The sequence below is a fragment of the Dermacentor albipictus genome, chromosome 9 (assembly GCF_038994185.2).
Source record: "Dermacentor albipictus isolate Rhodes 1998 colony chromosome 9, USDA_Dalb.pri_finalv2, whole genome shotgun sequence".
In the NCBI taxonomy this organism is placed as follows: domain Eukaryota; kingdom Metazoa; phylum Arthropoda; class Arachnida; order Ixodida; family Ixodidae; genus Dermacentor; species Dermacentor albipictus.
The window spans coordinates 20,033,571-20,057,028 of record NC_091829.1 but is presented as its reverse complement, the minus strand read 5'-3'; the positions used below and the strand labels follow the sequence as shown (position 1 = coordinate 20,057,028).

The 23,458-nt window shown below is 46.1% G+C and overlaps 2 protein-coding genes across 6 annotated transcripts in view; one reads left to right on the top strand and one right to left on the bottom strand.

The window, feature by feature from the left end:
* LOC135917351 (DNA helicase MCM8-like) overlaps window positions 1-23,458 on the top strand; it is an 85,310-nt gene that overhangs the window by 20,031 nt on the left and 41,821 nt on the right. For 2 of the 4 annotated variants that reach the window (XM_065450945.1, XM_065450946.1), the window contains exons 8-9: window positions 109-324; window positions 22,324-22,402. In XM_065450945.1, the coding sequence (XP_065307017.1) occupies window positions 109-324; window positions 22,324-22,362 (255 nt within the window). In that variant the 3' untranslated portion in view covers window positions 22,363-22,402. Of the gene's footprint in view, window positions 1-108; window positions 2,787-17,734; window positions 18,406-22,323; window positions 22,403-23,458 lie in introns of those variants that run through there. The other 2 variants (XM_065450947.1, XM_065450944.2) reach the window with 2 other exon arrangements.
* Window positions 2,044-23,356, bottom strand: LOC135917352 (hydroxysteroid dehydrogenase-like protein 2). Of its 2 annotated transcripts, none has more exons than XM_065450949.2 (3): window positions 23,200-23,356; window positions 4,384-4,515; window positions 2,044-3,820 (listed from the first exon to the last, which is right to left on the bottom strand). In XM_065450949.2, the coding sequence occupies exons 2-3, from the start codon at window positions 4,496-4,498 to the stop codon at window positions 3,579-3,581; spliced, it is 357 nt and encodes a 118-aa protein (XP_065307021.1). In that variant the 5' UTR covers window positions 4,499-4,515; window positions 23,200-23,356; the 3' UTR covers window positions 2,044-3,578. The 2 variants fall into 2 exon arrangements, with proteins under 2 accessions (XP_065307021.1, XP_065307020.1); XM_065450948.2 differs by lacking the exon at window positions 23,200-23,356 and adding an exon at window positions 6,122-6,271.

Sequence of the window (23,458 nt, the reverse complement as noted above, 5' to 3'; positions counted from 1 at the left end):
GCCTCATAGCGTTGCTTGTTAATTGATATTTGAAACAATGTGTATACATAAGCATTCAAAGCTCCTGACTAATGGAGGGATAACGTTCCAAGTATTCTTTCCTTTCAGCTCATGAGGCACAGCATTGCGGATACTCAGAGTGACGGGCTGGGTTCCGTGGACTTCAGGCGCTCTCAGCACGGTTCTGGCATGAGCAAACCGGCTCAGGCGCGAGCCTTGGTGAGTGCGCTCACCAAGGAGTCGCAGCGGACGGGCAACCGCATCTTCACCACGAGCGAGCTCAGGACGATCGCGGAGCAGCGGTGCGGCATACTGTCGTCCTCGGTGCGTGTCATCATTGATGCTTTGAATGACCAGGGCTTTCTCCTCAAGAAAGGCTCGGGCCGATATCAGCTGCAAACCACCGACTTCTAGCGGGGACTATCCATTAACACTTTAACTGTCGTGAAAAATTTACGAAAAGTGCAGATTTTCCCTTTATCTGCACTTTTCGCCATATTCTTCTAAAGGTTATGGTACCGGGAATGCCAATAGATTTTTGACTGCTCTTGTTGAAAAAGATTGCAAAACATGTGTGTTAGTTATTTATGTGTGAAAATTACAAAATAGTGCAACATTTATCATGATGACTTGAGTAGTGATTGGCAGTTAATGGGTTAACATGCTTGCAGGTATTGGCGAAAGTAATAGAAATAAGAATTCAACAACTCGGAAAGTGTGGATAGTAGCACAATGTAATTATTGCATGAATTGTTGCTAGAATAGGTAGTCACATATGCCAACAGCAGGCAGTGCTTCTGTTATGTTAGTGGCTTGTACAATGTAACAACAGCATCACTTTTATGTTATAAATGTAGCTATTCCAGCAATTAAATGCTTCATTATTTTAAAAACTCCCTTGTTTTTCTACACATTCTTGTGGGAAGCTTGTGCTCTGCTGTCCATACTTTTAGAGTGATTAAATTTGCACTTTTGTTACTTTTGGGTAACCTGGTGAATCGGGTGTCTGGCAGCCTCATATGCAGTGAGAAGTTTAAAATTTATCAAGGTTGTCCTAGGCGCATCGAAAGATTATTAGAATTGTTGGGCAAACTTAAAAGAAGTGGACCACGTCAGGGTAATTGACCAAATGAAAAGTGCTGTTTATCAAAATTATCTGTGTTGACTCCCCCTTAAAGCTCCGCATTACATTTTTTTCACAAACATGTATTAATTGGCCAGCTAGCAAGACAGAGAAGGTGCAGATTGGGGTTTCAATAGTAACCTCTTTTTTTTTTTGTTACCTTAGTACTAAATCATAAATTTGGTGTTGCAGCTGATCAACAAGTGCCAGCTACGAGTATATGAGTTGGGGAAAATTCTGCTTTAATAGTTAGGAGAAGTCAGGAAAGCCAGGCAGTTTGTAGAGTCTGTGATCACCTAGACATCCCTCTTAAAAAACATCTCCAAGTGCAGCAGTGTGATAAGGAATCAATGACAGTACCCGACGTTATTGATAATGGTTTGAGTCACCAGGGCTTTGTTCTTGAGAAAAAGCTTGGGTCCGTGGTTTAGGCTACTGAGTTAAGTGCTGTCAATCAGTGAATTTACAAGTATTCTCTGTTTATGTGTAGTCTTATTTCTGAAAGTTAGAGAAACAGTGGTCTTAAGCTTGTAATATTGTAATACCATCGCAACTGGTGCAAGGCATCATTAATGTCCCTAACAACCAAAGCTTTTCGTTTGAAAAGGGCTCAGCCCAATACATCAGCTCCCGACAGCCAGCTTCTCGGTCATCTGTCAGTGGGCTCAAAACTACGTGATTATGCGTGTGAAGTTTTCTTTGCCAAAAGCACGAAAGCTTATTGTACAGGTGTACTGATTTGTAGTACATAATGCTCTTATGTGCATATTCGTGTGTTTATGTACCAGTTCTCGGTGCACTGGTGTTTACTAGGTTTATTGTTCCTCTGAAACTTCCTCCGAAACAAGAAAAGAGCTTTGGACGATATTGCCTGTAGAGTACAGAATTATGTCTCGTCAGTCAACGAGATCACAAGTATATAGGTATGCATACAAAGTTTTATTTGAGAAAGGACACAACTATTGTTCCAAGAGGCATTTCTTGGGCATTTGTGTCTATATATCTTTACATTTTTGTTTTGCATTTTAAGTGCATCCCTGTTGTTTCGTCTTGTTGCAGTTCCTTTCATTGATGGTACCGCACTCACACAGCACAATGTGTACAAACTTTCACTTTTCACGAGTACAGAGACACTATACAAACTTTCACTTTTCATGAGTACAGAGACGCTTGTTCTAAGTCGCACTTGTTGAGTAATTTATTTTGCTTGTGTTTTTTCACTCTCTTTGCATTGCAGATGCAAATTTTCTGTCTAACTTTTGCATATTTCACAAACAGCACATCTAGATGGCCTGTGTGTTAACAGTGCATGCAGTAGTCACATTTCTGTATTTCACAAACTATGCGTGTGTCATTGTAATATAACTAGATCAGTAACTTAACACACTGGTTAACACTGCACACAACTAACGTAGTGCTGTTGTTGAATGTCTATTTATAGCACTGCACGATATCCGGTATCTCTGTTGTAGTTGTATTATATATCACCATGTCCTGTGACAATAGTTGTTCGATCACAGACTTGTTTCCAAATGTGTTTTCAGCAAATTGGTACTCATACTATCAACCATACAAACTAGCATGTCTCTTACCCGCATTATGTGGACTTGTGTTAGTTTGCTTTGAAATCTCATTAAAAAAACATAGAGAATAACAAATAAAACACATGCACTAAGTAATGTCCTGTGTGTAATCTGATGCCTGTGAACCCTTCTGTGAATGGGTTCAACTGTTCATAGAATCCGTTATATTTTTGTGTTGGTTTCAGGCATCCAAGCATTACAAACCAATGTTAATTAATATTGCCTTGCATGAATTGTGTGGCGTTACTTCTCTTGTTCTTTTTTTTTCTTTATTTTTCTGCAGCATATGCAACTGACATTAATTTAAAACTGCTGCACTTGCAGCTCTGTTCTAATAAACTACCACTGATATCATCGTTACCAGGACTGTGCCATTAATTACCATTAGCTTCAAGTTCTAGGTTACATGGAACTGCGAAGTCATCATCTTTGCTTTACTTTGCTTATATATATGGAATGGTCCCGCGCATCATAAGCTCTGGGGTTATGCGAGTCTCACTGGATAGCAGAAGAGATTTTATCTTTCCGAACAGCTGTACTAGGTGGGTTTACGGTTTTGAATGATAAGGCGGTGGATGGCTTATAAGCTCTCATAAAAGGTACCCCACATTGAAAAAAAACCATAAATAGAGCAAGCGACAAGCAAGGATGAAAACTCTTGCTTGTACTCAAGCTCTTCCATCTGTCTATCGTATGCGTAAAATTTTTATGTGGCACATGGTTTTACTTCGGACACAGATACTGTGTCCCTCTGTCGCAACATCTGCTTGACTGTCACAAGAATATGCAACATTTTTCACCACGCATGTCTCACGGTCAACACACGGCACGAGCAAAGTGTCCAGATGGTTGCATTTCTGCGCCGGCTGGAATCAGAGCTTGGAACGCATCCCTCCCATGAGCTTGTCCAGCTTCATCGCCATAGGCAGGTCACCCTTGAGTGACAGTTTGCCGCCCATGAAGGCACTGGTCGGATTCAGCTTTCCCGTGAACATCTTGATGAAGGTGTCACGCTCCATGACGAAGGTCACATCGACCTTACCCTGAGGTGGGTCTCCCTTGCCCGCCGAACCTTTGCCGTTCTTGAGGTCGACATACCACTTGTTGGGCTCACCTGGGATGAGAAGGGACGATTAACCTCGTAGGTGAAATGTGATGCCAGCGACAATGTTGCGAGGTCACAGATTTCGGTGGATCTTCATGCTTTTCAGTCACCTATGTCAATCAAATACTCCCTAAGTTTGCCAGGTTTGTGTCTCTGCTTTTTCAAGTATGCTGTAATCCTTTATTGGTAAATGCCCAACTAACACTCGGAAGGTCCTGCCAAAATCTGTCACATCGCGAGGCGCTGGTGCAGCATCTTCAAGGCGGTGTAGCCACCAGTCTTGTTTCTGTGTCATTTCTGCCTCAACATACCTCCAATTCTGATAAGGCTCATATATTTGGTATTTTAGAAGTGCAGTTTACCAGTCTAGGTTCACGTTATGTTTATCTTTAGTGCCAATCGAATGTTTGCGGGATGTCTGCAGTGAAAGTTAGATTACAAAGACTTATCACAGTCCTCATACTGACAATGGCGGGTCTAATTTGAAGGTCTCATTCAATATCACTGTAGTTAAACTGTAGGCAACACTGCTGTGTGTACTCGACAAGAAATGTTATGCATGCATGATGTACCTTTGATGTCGAAAACGAAGACACCACCAATCTGGCTGACCAGGTCCTCGTTCATGTACGCGGTGATCATGCTGAATACTCCTTCCACGGTATCTGCTGATACTAGCTGGGCCATGTTTCCTCTTTTGCTGCCTGCATTACAGCATTGATAATATATAATCTGTGCAAACACAAGGAAGGCTTATTTAGGAAACCAGTGTTAAGTACAAGGTACAGTAACGGTCTACTGTTAAAAAAAAAAGGGAGCACCAAACTAGTAGTGTTTCTGGTCTGATTACAACTCGGTTTTCACATGAAGGTCTCGGCAATAATTTCTCCCCAAAATTGGGTTTGCGTGATGTGTCAGATGATGCAATTTTTTTTACTACAACAGAGCTGGTGATAATTAAGTTATGTTGGTTTGTGAGTTTTCGTTTAACAGTGGATTGTGCTGCATGCTGTGTAACTTCCTGAACTGTGTCATCTGTTTTAAACCACGTAAGTGTATCAGCTACGCAATTTGTTACACGTGGGCATTTTAAAGGTACATTACACAGTTTTTGGGTTCACTATAAACATAACCAACAACCAATAAACCAATATCATTATGTTAAGTACCAGCCTGATGCACTGTTCCATCAAAGTGCGCAGGATGGCAAGATATTCAATTACAAACATGTGCTGCTACTGGAGTTCTTTGCCTAATTTATTTTTATGCTTCTAGTTTGAAAGTATTGAACAAATGCTTTGGTAAAGTCTTTTATGTAAGTGACCTTTATATTTTTATTGTACAGGAGCCCTGCACTATTCTCATCAACTCATGATTACGTGGGGTTGGGCACGTTTCATTCAAGATTGTACTTGATTGTATGGGATTACATGAGACATTCACGCTAGCTATAGTTTGCATAATATAGTTGTACAAGTGCACATGTACTGACACGTGCCTCTATCTAGGTTGCTTTGTCAATGTGTCTCTAAAACACATGGTTCACAAGTTTGTGCGTTCATAACGTAGCTGGTATTTGATTTTTGTAATAATTGGTTGGTTAGTAGCGTGGACCATGGAAAGCATGTTATTGCACCACGTATGAGCTTTGATTAGGAATAGCTTCTCGCGGTTTATTTTAGACATTTCACACCAGTGCGCCAAAAGCTCACATCCTTCACGACTCTAGATCTTGTCCTAAAGCTTTAGGCTTTGTGGATTCAATGCACGTATTCTAATCGGGTACTGATATGCTCCAAAACGGAAGCTCTATCGAAGAGCCGTGCTCTTCGTGCATGCTCCATGCGCTACCCGCAGTGTAGTTGCATTCACATGGAATTGCCGTATCTTAAAGGCCTCCCCGTCGTGCGAAAGTAGTTCTGTTCACACGTTCATCGCATTGAGGAAAAACAGGGTTACACTGCGTGGACGCGCATTGCATTGCGCGCGCGCTTTTGCTCCAAGAATACAAAGAAAACGCAGCGCAGAGCCATGCAAGCGCGGTTCCACAAACAGGTTTCGGCGTGCGCGGTAGCAGCAAAACGGAGGGAAACGCTCGGGTAGGCCCGCTCGGACGGCGCGGCTCTTTCGAAGCGGCGTAGTCGTAACGCAATTGCGCAGTCGTTGTGTAACCGAAAGCAGGCCAAACGACGCACGTGATCGGTTATGCAAGTACCGCGGAAAGCAAAAGGATTGTGCCTTTTCTTTCTAGCGCGCGGCGTAGCGCCGTGTCGTACCTTAACGGCCGTGATCGCGGGCGTGTTGTCGTACCTTTTGACATGTGACTGGAAGAAGCACGCTCCTTTCGTCGCCGGCTTTTGCGCGACACTGCGGAAGTCCTTTTGTGCGAGCGGATGCGCAGCGGTGAGGCGGGTCAAGGACTACAGACAGCGATCATATGATGCTTACGCGCACCGCCGCCCGCGGACCTCCCGTAAACAAAGCTCGCCATCGGGCGCCACGGGCTAGCCGCGTGGACTCCGAGTTCGACGACGCACTATCGCGAATCTCGGAGGCTCCGCGAGCCGCCGCCGGCCGCTGATAGACGTCGCGTCGGTCGCTGGTAGCAGACGACATGCGCGCGTTCCGCACACGACTGTGAACGACGCAAACGTCTTGAATACATGCGCGACATTAGGACTTGTACAATGTATATATTGAATACATTGCATAGTTTTAGTTAGGAGCTTCTGGGTCGCGTCATTCTGGGCGGTTATTTCGAAAGCTTTTCTCACCACGTGACAGCGCGTTAGGAGTGCGTAAAACTTGCGCAAATATGCGACTCATTAGGGCGCTCTTGGTTATTGCGGCAGCGGTGAGCAACACCTAGAAACGTTTTCTCTTTTCTTTTTGTTCACATATTCTGTCAGTGTTTTCCAGGATAGCGGCACGTCTGTACATGTGCAAACCGGAATGGGTGTAAGCGCGAGTTCTGTGTTGCCCTAAGGTGACGTCACGCTTCGCCGTATTACCACCGTAGCATTAGCAGTGCTACGGCCTATCTGATTGGCTCAAGCCGTCATCGGGGCAGAAGTTGGGTGTCTATAGCTTCCCTATTTAAGTGTTATTACTTTCTTGATGACCACACTAGGGCTAGCAAGCTTCTTCGACTCTGCTTACAGACGTCGAGATAGATTGTGTAACAAACGATGTGCAACTCAACCGTCAATGACGTCCGCATGGTTGGCCGACAGATGTCGCATTCCTTTAATTGACAAAAGGTTTCACGTTTTTCTCACTGTTCGGGTTCTTTCATTCTAGATATCTTAGGTCTTTTTTTGTATGTGTGACGTAGCTAGCTCTCACCATCACCCATTTATCACCAAATATAAGCAATCGCGCTTTGCTTGAATAAAATCACTTTGTAGATTGCGCTCTCGTACAATCGTTTGCGTCGTCGGTCGTCATTCGTTTCGTTCCCTGTCAATAACGTAGCTCAACAAAACTATGATATGAGTAGCAGTAGTCCGATTAACTACCCACTGCAAAAGTCGATTTTGCTTCCCGGCGCATAACTTCGGAACTCGCTTTCACTGATGAGTTCAGCGAAATCGGCACCGGCGAGACGGAAATGAGAGAACGAATTCGAACGAGGAAAATACCCGCAATTACTTGACTTCTGTAGCAGGATAAATCTCCGCGTGCCGACAAGTGGTACCGGCTTGCGTCTATCGAGGAAGTTATTGGGGAAAGAAGCGACGGCAGCAATCAATAAGAAAAAAAAAAGAAACGCATCACCGCGAGGCAATGTACTTGTAACCTTGCAGTATCGCACCGGCGACACGTCTTCGGTGTTCTTTTTTTTTTTCTCTCTCCGCCGAGCTCGCATTTTATTCGGAGAGTACTCTGCTTGCTATGCTATGCGCGACGCTGTCCGGGCGTGACGCTTCTTTCGATTGTCTGCCGAAAAAAATGGTCTCCTTACGAGGCGTGAAGGCTGGAGGCGCCATTTGTTACAGGCGTCATGCCGTAGACCTTGGCTTTCAAGGTCTACCTTCGATTGGGGGACTCCAGACGACACCGCCAACACGCTGCTTGGCGATGTTATAAACAAAATTGCGTGGTATATGTAACATCCTTTTGTTTGTGCATCGAATGTCGCAAGTACCTTTCGCTTCGCTCTCGTTATTAGCGTGCCACGTGCGTTGTGTGTATAATTTTTCAAAAGTCGGCAATATAATCAGCAAAAGCCGGCAATATATATATATATATATATATATATATATATATATATATATATATATATATATATATATATATATATATATATATAGTGCTGCATGTGTGATGGGTTACCAGGGAGAGCTCAGTGGCGGCGTTCTGCTTCTAAGCGCGAGGTTGCAGGTTCGATTCAGCTGTCACCAGGGGACACCGGACACGCGTACGGCGGCAGCAACGCATGGTCACATCTTCCGGCATCTTGTCACGCTTTGTTCAACCACAACATATAGAAACGTTACCGAGTTGCATGAGTGCTCTCGGCTCGGCGAGGAAGAGATATATTCACTCCAGAAGCTTAGCGCAACGTGGTCGTTGCAAATTTGGCTCCGTCGTGTTCACTTTGCAGGGCACGGGAATACCGCGGAGACGTAGGTGTGAGCGGCAGCGCTGGTGGCGCCATCTCGTGAGGCTGACGTCAAACAGAACTACAGTGGACTCCCGTTAAGACGAAACCGTTTAAACCGATTTTTCGGATATGAGGAACAGCCTATGAAGTTTCGGTCGGTTTCCTATAAATCCAATGCAAAAAAACCCCGCTTAACACGAATTGCTAATTCGGTTAAGCCGAACATCTTGATCCACCTCTTCTAGCCACCCTACCGCCTCTGACGCTTGCTATACTCGGCTCTGCAATAGGCTTGTAGAGCAGACTTGGGAAAACGTTTTGAAGGCAACTCTGGTAGTTACACGGGAAGGCATTGGCTTATGCCGACCCATCGTTGTGGTGAGCACACTGAAAAGGATCCTCAAGAACAAGTGGTTTTTACACATTACGGAGCTAAATATGCCCTTAATACTGTGTTTAACTTCTTTTTTTTTTCAGCTTGAGGGCACAGAAGAATTTTTAAGCAAGCAAGCTAGCTTAGATGTCAGCTTTTGTGACAGCGCAAAACTTTGCACCAGCGACGGCAAGCAAGGATCACTCAATAGCACAGGGCTAGAACGAATACTTCGTATCATGGACGTATACATCCAATTCACGTTTTTATTATGTTTATGTTCGTTTCCTTAGGTCGGGGATACGTGGGTCGACCAGGAATAGTAGATTTTGAGCTTTGTGAATCGCTTCCCCTAACACGGACCTCTCACACTTAAGGCGAACAGGTTTTCAATGTCCCTTCGAGTTCGTCCTAACGGGAGTACATACTGTGCGGTTGCAATGACCATATAATAAGTAGTCCTGCACGGCTTGGTCGAACTCTGTGCCACAGGATGGCTTTGCTGCTCGCGGCTACGTCTCCGGTATTGCGGCCAGTATCCCGTAAATTTATTGCTACGCATGCGGACAAGCTTAAAGCTCTCTAGCACAAGAACAGGCTTAACTTCAATAAAACTTGGTGCTGGGCTAGTTGGTGATGCATTCTTTAAAACTGATGGTAGTGCTAAAAAGGAACGGACACACGATGAAAAGACGACACGACGACGAAGAAACGCTTTTCATCGTGTGTCCGTTCCTTTTTAGCGCTACCATCAGTTTTAAAGAAAACTGGCTTAACATTTCCGCTAACAGTGTCTTCCGCTTTAGGTTCATCTCGTATTGAACTGTTACTTTGGATTCCCCTTCATTGTATACACGTACACTTCCACGGCGGTTACGCGCTGACGGCAAACTCGTTTCAGACGCGCCTTTTCTTTTTCTTTTTTTTTTAACGAGAAGTCTTCCCGCCGCCTTTCGCCGAACTCGCCTATAATGTCTTCTCCAGGCTCACCAGGAAAGCAATCGACGCTAGCGCGTGCGTGTTGAAAAGATTTTTCGTTTTATTCTTCTTTTTTTTCTTTTCGAATTCCGGAATGGCTCACCGCAGGGCGCGTTTTTCGTCACCGACCGGAAAGCGCCGTCGGTCCCGTCTCCCTACAAACAAGTCGCGGTGGACCTTCGAACCAAGCCGCCGGCGATCTTCTCTAAACCCAAACTCTCCTCCAACTGTCCGCCCTCTCTCGTATGCTTTCTCTCAACTTCGCGTCTATCTCGTTCTCTCTCCCGCAACTGTCCCTCTCTCGTATACTTTCTCTCAATTTCACGTCTATCTCGTTCTCTCTCCCGCAACTGTCCCTCTCTCGCGTACTTTCTCTCAATTTCACGTCTATCTCGTTCTCTCTCCCGCAACTGTCCCTCTCTCGTATACTTTCTCTCACTTTCACGTCCGCCTCGTTCTTTCTACGTACGTCCACGCCCGGTCCTTCACTTAAATCGTCAGTGTAACACTAATAAGCGCAATATAATCACGAACTTTCTCTCTCAGTTTCACGTCTGCGTCTTTCTCTCTCCCCCAGCAGCCCCTCTCTCGTATACTGTCTCCCAAATTTCACGTCTGCCTCCTTCTCTCGCGAGCGTGCCAGAAAAGGCTAGCGTAACCTTGCTCCCTTTCATCTCTCTAGCTGCTGTACAGGCGTCCAAGGGCGTTCGCCTCTCCCCCTCTCCCACCCCACTCTCTGCAGTTTTTATTTCTTTAATTCGATTCCTGAGCGGTGGCGGGGGCCCTTCTTTCACTGTCATTCGGGTCAACGCCGTTACAAAATACAGCCAGATTACCTTGGCGTCGTTTGCGAGAAATTACGCGAAAGAAACAAACAAAAAAATATATTCAAAACGTCGCGACTGAGAGAGAGAGAGAGAGAGATGACAGGCGCTCACAATTGAGTGCACATAGTGCTCCGAGCAGTGTTGACTTAGTCTGACGTAACTGTCTCGCGAGGGTGCACTGATCCCCGGCGCCGCCGGCAAAAATAAGTCGTTTGCTCAACTCGGAATCTCGGTCGTCTATTGCGAGACGATGCAGGCTGGTTATTTTAAAAGCGGAGAAGACTCTCTGGCGGAGTGCAAACTACTGCAGTCATTTGCATAAAGGACCAACGGACTCGCTTTTGATTCACGTCTCAAAGCAACGCCAGCTCGGTTGTGAGGGACGCCGCAGTGGTGGGCTCTGATCGAGGGTTCATCTTTACCGCATGTGCATATTGTTAAATATTAAATTCTCTGATGTGCGCTGAAATCGGAGTATACGACCATGGTTGTTATTAGATCGCCACTGTATGGCAGGATTCGAACCCGTCACCTCGTACTCTGCAGCCGAACACTAAAAGCCAAGAAGCTGCTGGCCCTGTCAGTCAGCAAGCTCACTTTGCAGCGAGCGATTTTTCATTCATTGATAGTGCCACGTGTACCCAGGGGCGTTATCGTACGTAGTTAAGGTGCATTCGCAGTAATACAAACGAGAACTGCAGTACATAAGAGCAAATAAACAAACTGTTGTGCTAATGCGTAATTGTCACGCCGTCACTCAAGCGTAATCAATGCGAAAATATAAACGTCCTGGGACCAGAGATAGCCGCCGTGGCGGCTTAGCGCGACTATGGTGCTGCACTGCTAAGCATGAGGTCGCGGGATCGAATCCCGGCCGCGGCGGCCGCATTTCAATGGGAGCGAAATGCAGAAAAACGCCCGGTGTCCCGTGCATTGGCCGCACGTTAAGGTTCCCTATAGGTGGTCAAAATTAATCTGGAGTCCCCCCCCCCCCCCCCCCCCACTACGGCGTGCCTCATAATCAAATCGTGGTTTTGGCACGTAATACCCCATAGTTCAATAGTATTCAACGGGACCAGGCATGGTAGGAATTTCAGATCATATATAGACTATAGCAAACAAAAATATATGAAACTTCTGTCAAAAAAATTCATTACCCATATGTTTCTAAGCTGGGAGCGGCTCTTTACATTCCAAATGGTCCCGGGCGTGCTTCTTCCTTATCCGGTTCTTCTTTATGCGGAAAGCAATTTGCTTACTGCGTGATTTGGTCCCGTGAGATAATTTAGCGCGTGAAAATAAAAAAAAGCGTTGCCACCAAACGGAGGCCTCAGGAGAACAACCGAGATTATATAACAGCAAAGGACTTTTAGGGCACCCTAAGGCTACCAGGAGGTTCTTAATTTCCCCGGAGCACCCAACGCACTGGGTTGGGGGCACGGGCGGGGGGCCTGCAAACATCCAACCCATGGACCAGCCCGGCTGCCCGCTTTTGGTCTCCCCGTTGCCCCCATTGGTGTCCGGGAGGCGCCGCCAAAGTATACATAAAGGACGCGTTGTTTACACTTGCACTGCTCGATTTGCTGCGGCGCGAAAGAAAGATACCGGTCGGCTGGAACGCCCTGCAAAGAACTGCTCCCTTCTCATGTTAGTTACACTTATTTTTCTTTCATTTTGTCAAACAGGATGTAGTACATTGCTACCCCCAGGGTGACAGAGATAGAAGACAATTTGTGTATATATTCCGGGTGCCCCATAGTTTCCAACTTTGTCCATTTCATGGTGCTCAGAGTTGCCCCCATTTCGGAGAGAGAAAGTGCGTGTGTGTGGTCTCTCTTTAAAAATTTGATTATAGGGTTTTACGTGCCGAAACCAAGATCTGATTATGAGGCACTCCCTAGTGGGGGACTCCGGAAATTTGGACCACCCGGTTATTTAACGTGCGCCTAAATCCAAGTGCCACGTATGTTTTCGCGTTTCGCCCCGGGCCCATCGAGACACGGCCGCCATGGCCGGGATTTGATCCGCGCGACCTCGTGCATTGTTATCTCTCATCTCCAATCACGTCACGTCTTAAACCTACATTATAGCATGCCAAGGCTTTCGACCAACTAACTTTCTCGCAGGTATCATTAACATTTTCAAACCACCGCGCGTGTATTTTTGGACTTACTGGTTTATAGTGTACACGTTCTCCTTGTGACACGTTTTGGTAATAGGCGAGTCGAGTGTTCGTGTCGGCCTACGCGGCGACAACGACTGTTCAGCGGGCTGTATAGTTAGTTGTTCGAGCCTATAGCAGTCTGGCATAACGCAGCGCCAACTCTCCGAGCGGCTTAGGTCGGGAGACCAAAACGAATGCAAAATGCATCGTCGACGTTTGGTGCACCGTTGACGCATGTGCGAATTGGTGCAACGCGGGCCGTGCCCCCCGCCACTAAGTAACGTATGTTTACACAACTCTTTCTCGGGCTACGTCTCGTACTGACACGTCGCGTGCCTGCGTGCGCTTCATTTGCATGTGGAAATGCAGAGCGCGCCGGCTCGCACGCACTGGCCCCACACGCCGGGCTTCTGCATATTCCCCGCGGCTCGTATATATATATATATATGCGGTTACGTGCGCATTCTCGCAGGATGCGTCGTCATTGTCGAAAGACACGGGGCAAAAACAGGGGAAACGCCTATATAGCGGCGGTTCCAGCAGTGGGCTAGCCTTTCGCAGCCGCCGGTGGTGGATTTTGCAGACCCGACGTGGTATATAGCTTAGTGGTTAGGGCGTTGCGCCCTCGAGGTCCCGGGTTCGATTCCGACCATATAGAGCACATTTCGACGGAGGCGAAATGAAAAAAAAACACACACACACACACTCGTGTACTTAGACTTAGGTGCACGTTAGAGAGAGCGAGGGGGTCACAATTAATCCTGACTCCCCCCCCCCACACACAAAAACACACAACACGGCGTGGCTCATAATCATATCGTAGTTATCGTAATTTATGTTGTATTTTGCATTTTGGCGTGCAGCGAGACTGACAGAACGTAATATATCAAGGTAATGCTGGGACTGGTTTCGATGCTTTTGAGTTCTTGTATCTCTCTTGTTATCGTCTCGAAAGCGTTTTCAGATTCACGAGCCGATCCGCATTTTTTTAAACGCGACAGCGTTAAGGAGCTCGTGTCGCAGAAAAGCCGGTGTCGTCGGCGTTGGTGCCGGCGTCGGCGGCGTTGGCCGTGAGCGATAAATCCCAGCAAGCGCTTCATGAATAAAAAACAACTTGCAAGATGGTCTGGTCGGGAATCGAACCAGGGTCTCCGGAGTGTGAGACGGAGACGCTATTTTTTTTTTTTTTTTGGCTTGACGTCGTAGGCACTTCGTCGCAGTGGCGCCTGTCATGGTAATGGCAGAGCCAGTGCAAACGTCCGTTTTCATTTCTATGCACGTCGTATGTCCTGATCGTATTAGAGGAAGTCGTGTGCATTCTTCGCCTTGTGGGTGCCACATTGCAGGTGTCGAACGCGTGTTGCAATAGCACAAATGAGAGAAACGGAAGTGCTTTCTTTAGTTAACCGCTCTGAAAATCACGCTAGAAGCGCGCGTTACAGCGTTGCAGGAACGCAGAAATGCTCACTGTATTCGTTAACAATTGTTAATAGGAAGCTTTACCTCGGGCCCAACTCCAACGCGGCCTATTCAAATACCTGTAAAAACGCTTTTCTGAGATAACCCCTGGACCGATTTTAACGAAATTTGTTGCATTTGAGAGAGCAAGTTAATTCTAGTGACTGTTAGTTGCGAAATTTCTATTGAGGATCTGAATTCTGTTAAAAGATTTTCAAAAATTCGAAAGTTTGAAAAAAAAATAGAAGCACGAAGTTTACAGATTCATAGCGCTGCATAAAAAACAGATACCTTGGTTATGTAAACGTGATCCATTAGATCATTGAAAGCAGACAAGTTGATACGCATTCTATATCTTACGTGAATTTGTTACGTTGTTTACAAGGGTTCTGCAAAAGCTGTATTTCTATATTACTAAATTTTTTTGAGATGCATGTGTAACATATCAATTTTGTCCGCTTTAGATGTACTATTATATGCAATTCACAGAACTGTGTTATTAGTTTTCGTTGCTGTGTTAGAGTTGTAAACTTGATAGTTTCGTTTTATGAAAATTTTCGATTTTTGCCAATTTTTAATAAAAAATTGACGACCTAAATCGAAAATCCAAGACCAACAGTCACTAGATTTTAAGTTTTTCTTTTAAGGGCAATAAACCTTGTCAAATTTGGTGCAGTGGTTGCCGAGAAAAACGACTTCTCCTTTTACGTGTATTTAGATAGGAGCACCCGAGCTAAAGCTTCCTCTTAAGCGTTTGATTGATGCATAAAAAAGAAACGAATGAAAATTCTGCAATCTAGTAAAAAAAAATCAAAATCAAAATTAAAAATAAAGGAAAGCCATTTCAGCATTCTGCAAATAGCACCTGTTATAAATTTAACGTCGGAAAAAGAAAACAAATCTGCGCTTCTATTTGACTGCATGTACAACGTATTTGGCAAATTGGACTTCGTAAACAATCCCTCTCCGCGGTCAATACGTATGCGCTCTGTAATTACGTTCGTCGTTGCCGTTTTATAGGTGCTGCACTAGAAGCAACGTAAAATATTTCAGTGAATGGAGGTTCTTGTCAAGGAAAATTAAAGGAAATAAAAAAAAATAGAAGAGGCACTTGAAAGTACGTAAAGCGGGTCCATTGAGACTTCCACAGGGAACAAAACTGACGGATTACTGCAAACGTTGCGCTACTAAGAATGCGATTATTTGTAAATCGGATTTTTGCAAAACTCACACGTGACCACCGTGACTATTTCAAGTGAACCTTAAGTGAACGTGTTAGCCTCGTAGGACTTGGACGCAGTAATTCCTAGAAATTAATAGATGCAGTTTCGTTATTATTATTTTTTTCTTACAGTGAGCTATATGGCACTGTTTAAACAAACGCGTTCCATTCGTGCGATACCTATTTTTGTTGCGTTGCTAAATTTCGTACTTGAACTTTTATTTGTCGTCTTCAATTCGCCGATTTTTCTGCATTTAAACAAACAAACAAACAATACATAGACATGCGATTACGAATCTGTCCTCTCAACGCTCGGTAACGAGAATTTGACCTGTGTTTTTGTTTTTTTTTTTTAAAGGAGGGAAGTTTCATTCAAATCGCCTCGGCGGTTGCATAATGAGGACGCTTTCGCATTTCGCGTGTAATTCGAATATATAGGGACATCGTAGCTGGCTCCAACTAAAGCTTAATTCCGCCTAAGAATGTCCGAGAATGGGCGCACCAAGTATCATTTGCATACACAAAGGGCGTTGCCGGCTTCAAGCATTCATCCGTCTTTTTTATACACTGTAATCGTGTGTAGTTCCTTAGAACGAAAAGGAGGGTCGGTGTAGAGCCTTCTTAGAGACGTAAACACCTCGTTGCCTAACCGAGTGGGCGCCTCTCCCCGAGTGGTATACCTACGAAAGAAGGAATTGTCCGCCGGTCATTTCTCAGAAAGCCAACAAGTTAGACCCGCTTCGTTCGTTCCCGTACAAGACGAGGACAGCTGCTCATGGATATACGAATTAAAGCCATTTGGTTCACTTTTCGTTGATTAAGTTTGTTTAGCCTGACGTGTTTCTGCTAAAATGGTGTATATAGAAGAAACGAGAAGAGTACAGACTAGTAGAGGGCTTTAGCTTGGAGACGTAGACGGCAGTTGCAACGCTGGTAGCGACACCTTGTGACCATATCTGTTCAAACGCTAAAGCGTTAATAACTTTTTTTTTCGTACTACGTGTGCGTTCTCGTCGAGGAAAAAAGAAAAGCAAATCACGTCGACTATTATGTCGCTTTACACCAGCAGCTGTAAAGAACACGGTTGGTTACTGCAAAAAGAGCTGCGTGCCTTCTTTGGTTGCAGTCTGCGCCGTAAGATGGTTCCACCAATGCAGCTATACTCACGTCTACGTCTGCGGCAACCCACTGTTTCGTGTAAGGTAACAGGTACGTGGACAAACTGAAACTCGCTGGCGTATAGAAGTAGCTAAAAAAGTTGGCAGGAGGTGTCCATAACCAGGAAGATACAACAAGTACAATAGCCATTTCCTTGATTCAAGGTTTGAGAAGTTACGAGTAGAAAACACGCTCACAAAGGGGAGGGGGGGAGGGGGGGGGAGAAGCTTAAGCAATACAACGCTTTTGGTTCCTCGTGCGTGTGTGTTTTTAACGCCTAGCGTTTCAAACCAGGAATCCACATCGCCCAACACGCTCAGCTTTCTGGCGTTGTTGGTTGTTTGTAATACCGTCTATCTTATTCCGCACCATGTTGTTCAACGTATTTCAATTCAGACATACCAACTAATACGAACTTCAGCACTCCTCAGCTTGATTTCGAAGTGAAGGCGCTTAAACAACTACAATCTGTGTAAAGCTTTAGTTTCTTTCGGTTACCGACTGTCGCAAGTTACCGCACTGTCTCGCTGCATTTCAAACAGAAAGATCCATGAACACGTAGAGTTCTTTAATGCGTCTGTATAACCTCTCTGGTGGAAATTAGCCACACGTTACCTTGACAATGTCTTGAACACCGACACGGATAGTCCACATTAGGCGAATTTTGCAAAGCTCTTCTTAATGCTCGGCACATAGCATCAGCGCGTCTTGTAATCGTGTCCTTCCGTTTCTCGTATCGTTTCTTCACATGTTCGCCATCCCTAGGATAATCGCAAGGGCATCGCGGTACAAGGCTGCCCGTTCAGGATTTCCTTGTAGATAATTGCGTTCGTTTCTCTCCTCTCGATAGCATCCTCCTCACCGCTGTATATAGGAAGGTGTCCAGCTTTGAAATCGTGAGGAACGCGTTGAGATGTGCTCGGTAAATGCGTGTCGATAGTGTGATCGCCGATTGTTATTGTACGCACTCGAAACTATTCGATATGTGTTCGAAGACCTGTAGTGATGTGCCATTGGTGCGCACGAAATAGGCTTTGAGCTTGTCGCTGGTTATCGTTCAAGCTTCTCGCACAAGTCTTACCCCCCAGTCGTGTTGCTATATGGTCCTGAATGCGATCCTTGCTCTCACCTATACAGAAGTGACTCCAGTCCCAACGGGCGACTGTTTATTGCTGTCGTCTGCCACGAATCTGTCGTCTGCCTGTCGTCTGCCAACAGCGACAGGGAGTATTCAGGAGCTGACACGGTACGACGAGGAGTTCGTTACTATGGGCACGGTCGTGCGTCGAAATTAGGATGACTGCATGCACGCTCCGAGACTGTTGCAAGCCATTGGCAGCTCCTTGAAACTTGCTGCATGAGGCTGCTGGTTTACTGTTCTCGGATGGCACGCGCAACCGTACTATTAATTCCTAACAACACGGTCAATGTACAACCGACCACAACTAATGCTGAAAACCCAACGTTGGCCCAACGTCTGTCAACGTTGGCTCAGGCACTTCTCGCTGCTTTTATGGACTTATGGCGCATTTCTTTCTTATTTTATTATTTGTTTCTACACAATGATTTGTTGTTATGCTTCTTTTACTAGTATTTATGACAATAGCAGCTGATTTAAGACCGTAAATGCACACACACCTGACTTCTGTACACTGTTCGGTTTAATTATGTAGGCGTGCTGTATTTGTTATGCGCCTTGTCTGCCAATATACGGGGGTGCAGACCTCGCCAAGCCTGATGAATGGCTTTTTGTCTGTGCCCACCAAGTGTCTTTGATACTGAAATAAATTGATTGATTGATTGATTGACTTCCTTTTGTTCTCGCGTGGCATGTACTGGGGACAGCTTTCTGGCGCAGCTAATGAGTTTTAATGTTCTCTGACCTTCGGTCGCACTGTAACAATGTAACAGTCACATTATAACATTGTAACTGTAACATTGTAGCACACCGCGAGTCGTCATGTCTGCGCGTGCGCAGACGCGCGGCACGTTTCAAGTCACAGTATGGCGGAACACGCTAGCGGGGCTTCGCTGTGTGGACACCTATAGCACGTATATACGAACGCAGGCCTCGATCACGTCTCGCACCAGCGAAGCGAAGCGAGCCGACAATTAAGCAGCGACGCCTGCGCGCTTTCTCGAGGCATGTACCGATGTATACAGCCTCTCAGTGGCGAAAGGACACCGCTGCGTTCTCGCAGTTTGCGGGCGACGTCCTCGTAACTGGAGCGGCACCGTATACACTGCCTGTCGCGCAAGTTCCCGACGCAGTCTTCGACGGTTCACCCGGTTCCGAGCCCATCTACTGCCACAGCAGCAGGCTCGTCACAGCGGGCACCGCCGTCATCTCGAAAACAACCCCCTTCTTTGCGATGCTCACAACTCACGTCTACGTCTGCGGCAACCCACTATTTCGTGTAAGGTAACAGGTGTACGGACAAACTGAAATTCGCTGGCGTATAGAAGTAGCTAGAAAAGTTAGCAGGAGGTGTCCATAACTAGGAAGGTACAACAAGTACAATAGCCATTTCCTTGATTTAGGGTTTGAGAAGTTACGAGTAGAAAACACGCTAACAAAAGGGGGGAGAAAGCTTAAGCAATATTACGCTTTTGGTTCCTCGTGGTTCCTCGTTAGTCCTCTCCCGCCACAGTTATTGCCTCAATGTAGCCTCTGAGATGTGTTCACGGACGCCGTCACACTCGGAGTCTGTACACGGCGCGCCAGACTCCGCGCAGGTTACCAAGTTGCACAGCTGCGTCAGAGTGCGGTGGTATAATCCTTGAGGGGTGTCCGAATCGACGAACCAGTGACGGCTCGGCCCTCTGGGTACCGGAAGCGGACCTCGAATACTTTCCTTTTATTGGCCGCAGGAACCGGAAGCTATTGCAGGGCAGGAAACACGTCATAGACTCCATGTTTTAGACACGCGCGCCTAGCTATTCGCGGCTCCCATGCACGCACTTTGCCGCTGGGGCGCGAGCTGGATTCCTGGTGGCGAGTTTAGTTCTTCTTCGCCGTACGGCGAGGGTACGTGAAGCTGAGAGTGAGGAGGCCGGTGACAATGACACGACTACATAACAGCGTAACGGAATGGACGGACGGACCGACAGACGGGTGAGCGAACGGACACAGCAAATCCAGCTTAGAGCTTTCGACTGGTGTAGCAAAATTAATTAAATTATCGGGTTTTACGTGCCAAAACCACTTTTTGATTGTGAATCACGCCGTGGTGGAGGACTCCGGAAATTTCGACCCCCTGGGGTTCTTTAACGTGCACCTAAATCTAAGTACACTGTTGTTTTCGCATTTCGCCTCCATCGGAATGCCGCCGTCGTGGCCGGGACTCGATCCCGCGACCTCGTGCTCAGCAGCGCAACACCATAGCCACTGAGCAACCACGGCGGGTGACTGGTGTCGCAGTGGAGTTAGATCACAGTCAGCTATTAAAGCTCTGATATTTCTAAGTTTAGCGGTCTACAGAAGCCTATCGAGATCGCCACTATTTAGGTCAGCCTTTGCCGCACAGCAGGATGTCCGGCGACCTGGTCGAGAGGGCTTTGGCCTGGTAACTTTTGCACCAGACTGTACGTTCGACTGTTAAATAAGACGACCATGCTACGTGTGTGATAGGCAGACCTTTGCTCATAAAGAGTGAATGTTCTACTGCACAAAGAGCGCATACACAAACTATGTCCCCTAGCTGTATGATTAGATATTCGCGAAAAACGACATTTCTGCGCCTCATGCCAGCTCGCACCCGCTAGAGGCGCTAGTTTCAGATGTCGAATAAATGTCGAAAAATCTCCCCATCATAGATCTCGCTATTAGAGACTCCCTCCAGGAAAGGGTTTACAGGAGGCGGAAGTCGATGACGGGCGAGGGTAAGGGCCTCCATGTGTGTTTGCAAAGAATCCCTCACATAATGAAGGGCTTGGTATATGTGCTATCATATCGGTGATCTGCGGAAGCGTTCGGGTAACGTTATCTTGCGGTTTAGTTATGTTTAAGTTATCATTTAGCTGAGCTCGCATTTAGGTCAGTTACGCTATCGTATCCGTGACCTTTACAGATTGCGAGGCGTTCGGCTAACGCTATCTTGTTGGTGAGTTATGTTTCAGTTACGTTATCTCCTAGGTCAGTTCGTCTTCGAAGTGTGCAGTGTACGTTATCTTGAACGATAGTAGGAACGAGTGGCGAGATGGATATCGCTGTATGCCTCACGAGTAAAAAACGGGCTTCCGCAAATGACTCCCCTGTGCGAAGCAGCGACTCCAGGAAAGAAAGCCAATTTGAACGCGACCCCGAAGACTAATGCTATCCTAAGTTCCTTGAGAGGTGCGCTCGTCAAGGCGAGCAGCTTCAAAGGCATTTTTTTCTTCTTGGATTGCTCAGCGGTTCGGATTGGCTCTGCAGTTTATTATGCGATCGATATCGAACGCGTAACGCCGTTCTCATCGCACGCTCAATGCCGATTCACAATGTACAGTCAACCGCAAAAGTTTACGGGACGCAGGATCTGCCAACACGCTATATTCTCGGGAAGTGGGGTCACATAGCCTCGAAATAAATGTTCCAGCACGTAGTAGCCTGCGCCACCTGCATAGTGATTCACTAAATACGAAGTGTCATGCCTTAATAGCGCAGAAATTCACATTTGAAGGGGAAGCCGCATGCCGTAAACTTTTGCTGTTGACTGTACATAGTACTTTTCGATTCCGTCTATATAATGCCAAAACAAGAACGTAATGCACGTACTTCCATCAACGTACGTAAATAGTTAACGGCAAACTATACCGGATTCAGAGCTTTGTGGTCTGCTTCGATTCTCATCCTTTATGAAGCTGTAGGCTTGAAACATTCTGTATGCTGTTTCTTCGAATTTGGAAAGAGTTTACTTGGAGCGTACCGTTGAGTAATCTCTGGGTTTCTTCGAATTTGGAAAGAGTTTACTTGAAGCGTACCGTTTAGTAATCTTTGGGGACCGTGCAACCATGTGACAAAGCGGGAAATGGTAGGTGTGACGTCGACAGATAGAAAACCAGCTGTGTGTATTCAAAGGAAGCAGTTTAGGGTCGGGCAAGTAATGCGTGAGCAGATAACTGGTTGCCTATTAATAGAATTAGTGCCATGGCAAAGAAAACTCGGTCGATAGCGGCAATCGATTGGACATAGCAATGACGTTAGAAAAATATGAAGGTTTAGGATGGCTTCGACCGAGGGACAGAGATAACTCTCTAGGGGAGGCCTTCGTCATGTAATGGACCTAAATATGCTGCTGATGATGCAAGAACGGGCCACTATATAGGATTCGATGGAGTATTGGAGAGTATAAATGTAGTAATATTCCGACAGTTCAATGTTGCGGATAAAACGAGGGATCGAGCTTGGTTACTTGGAAGGTATACGTACACCCGGCCACAAAGTTTACGGACTAAGGGATTTCAGAAAATGTTCAATTCCCGAGCAGCCTGTAGGGACAGTAGCCTAAAGAACTGTATACGACAATGTTAGCATATTCTAGTCGAGGGCCGAAGTGCAAATACCAAGCTGCGCTGTGATATGTTGTGGAGATATTCATCTTTTTCTGAGATTTCGTGGTCCGTAATATTTTGTGGCTGGGCGTACGTGTCTGTTTCATAATCGATCCGGGCACGTGCCTGTTATGCGTTCTTAAAGCTCGCTGCCGTGACCTAAAGGTAGTGAAATGTTTCCTCATTCGTTGCAGTTGCCTCCCGCCTGCTGCTTGCTTGCTCAATACCTATAGGCGCAACCATGTGATGCAAGTGCATATGCGACTTGCCGTCGTAAGTACGCATGACAAAGCACTCTTCTTTAGAACACGGTGCTTCTGAAGACATTCCACACAATAATGTTAACAAAGCGACTACGTAAAGTGAACAACTGCTATTGTATGCAATAATAATAGGGATGCGAGAAGACTCCGGCGAACGTCCCACACAGTTTGAGGCGGTTATTGGTGCCATTCAAACCGTACGGCACACACTCAAAGTGATGACCATTTCCTCAAAGAAGCGTCACAGTTTCCTTTGTCATTTACGTAGTTTTTCTTTTCTTTTTCAAAATCGAGAATCATCATCAAGGATGCTATGGAAATTTGACAGAATATCGTTACAAAGTTTGCAGGAGCCATTGATCCCTTTTAAGTCATGTGCCGTGCACTTATAGTCGAGGTAACAATCATTTTCCTACCCAAATTCCAGTTTTTTCTGAGCATTGTAGAGCTTGAATCGAAAGTCTACGGGTATACGCTATAGGATGACAACTGAATCGAATTTTCTTACGCAAATCGCAGTTCTTTTTCTGGGTATTGTAGAGCCTGAATCGAAAGTCAACGGGTACATGCTATAGAGTGACCACTGAATCGAAAATCAACGGTTATACGCTGTAGAATGACCACAGAATATCGCTCGAAAATTTTGCAGCGCGCATTTTTTTTTTTTGTTATTTTCCGGCTGGGTAAAATTTGCAGCTGCGCACACTGCAACGCGATACACGAGACGGATTCATGCGCGCCGGTTATGTGCTGCGCATGGCGGAAACGAAAACCGCCGGATCGCCGGCGGGCAGCTGTGACGCTTACCTTGGCCGGCTTGTGAGAGCTGCTGCTGCCTGCCTGCTGCTGCCTGCTAATGCGGTCCCGAACGTTCGTTCGCCGCGACGCGTGACGCCGATCTGAGAGCCGCCGTCGAACGGCCGATCCGGTGGGATGGACGTCCTTGGAACACGCGCGCGCGCGCCTCGTTGGACCGCGTATAGCGAAGGCTGTTTGTTGTCTACCCTTTCGATCGCCTGCTCTTTCACACACACACACTCTCTCCCTCTCTATCTCTCTTTCTCTA

Excerpts from the sequence above, each read along its gene's own strand:
- LOC135917352 (XM_065450948.2), bottom strand. Across the intron at positions 3,821-4,383 it reads CTTCGTTTTCGACATCAAAG|GTGAGCCCAACAAGTGGTAT; the intron begins GTACATCATGCA and ends TTCTCATCCCAG.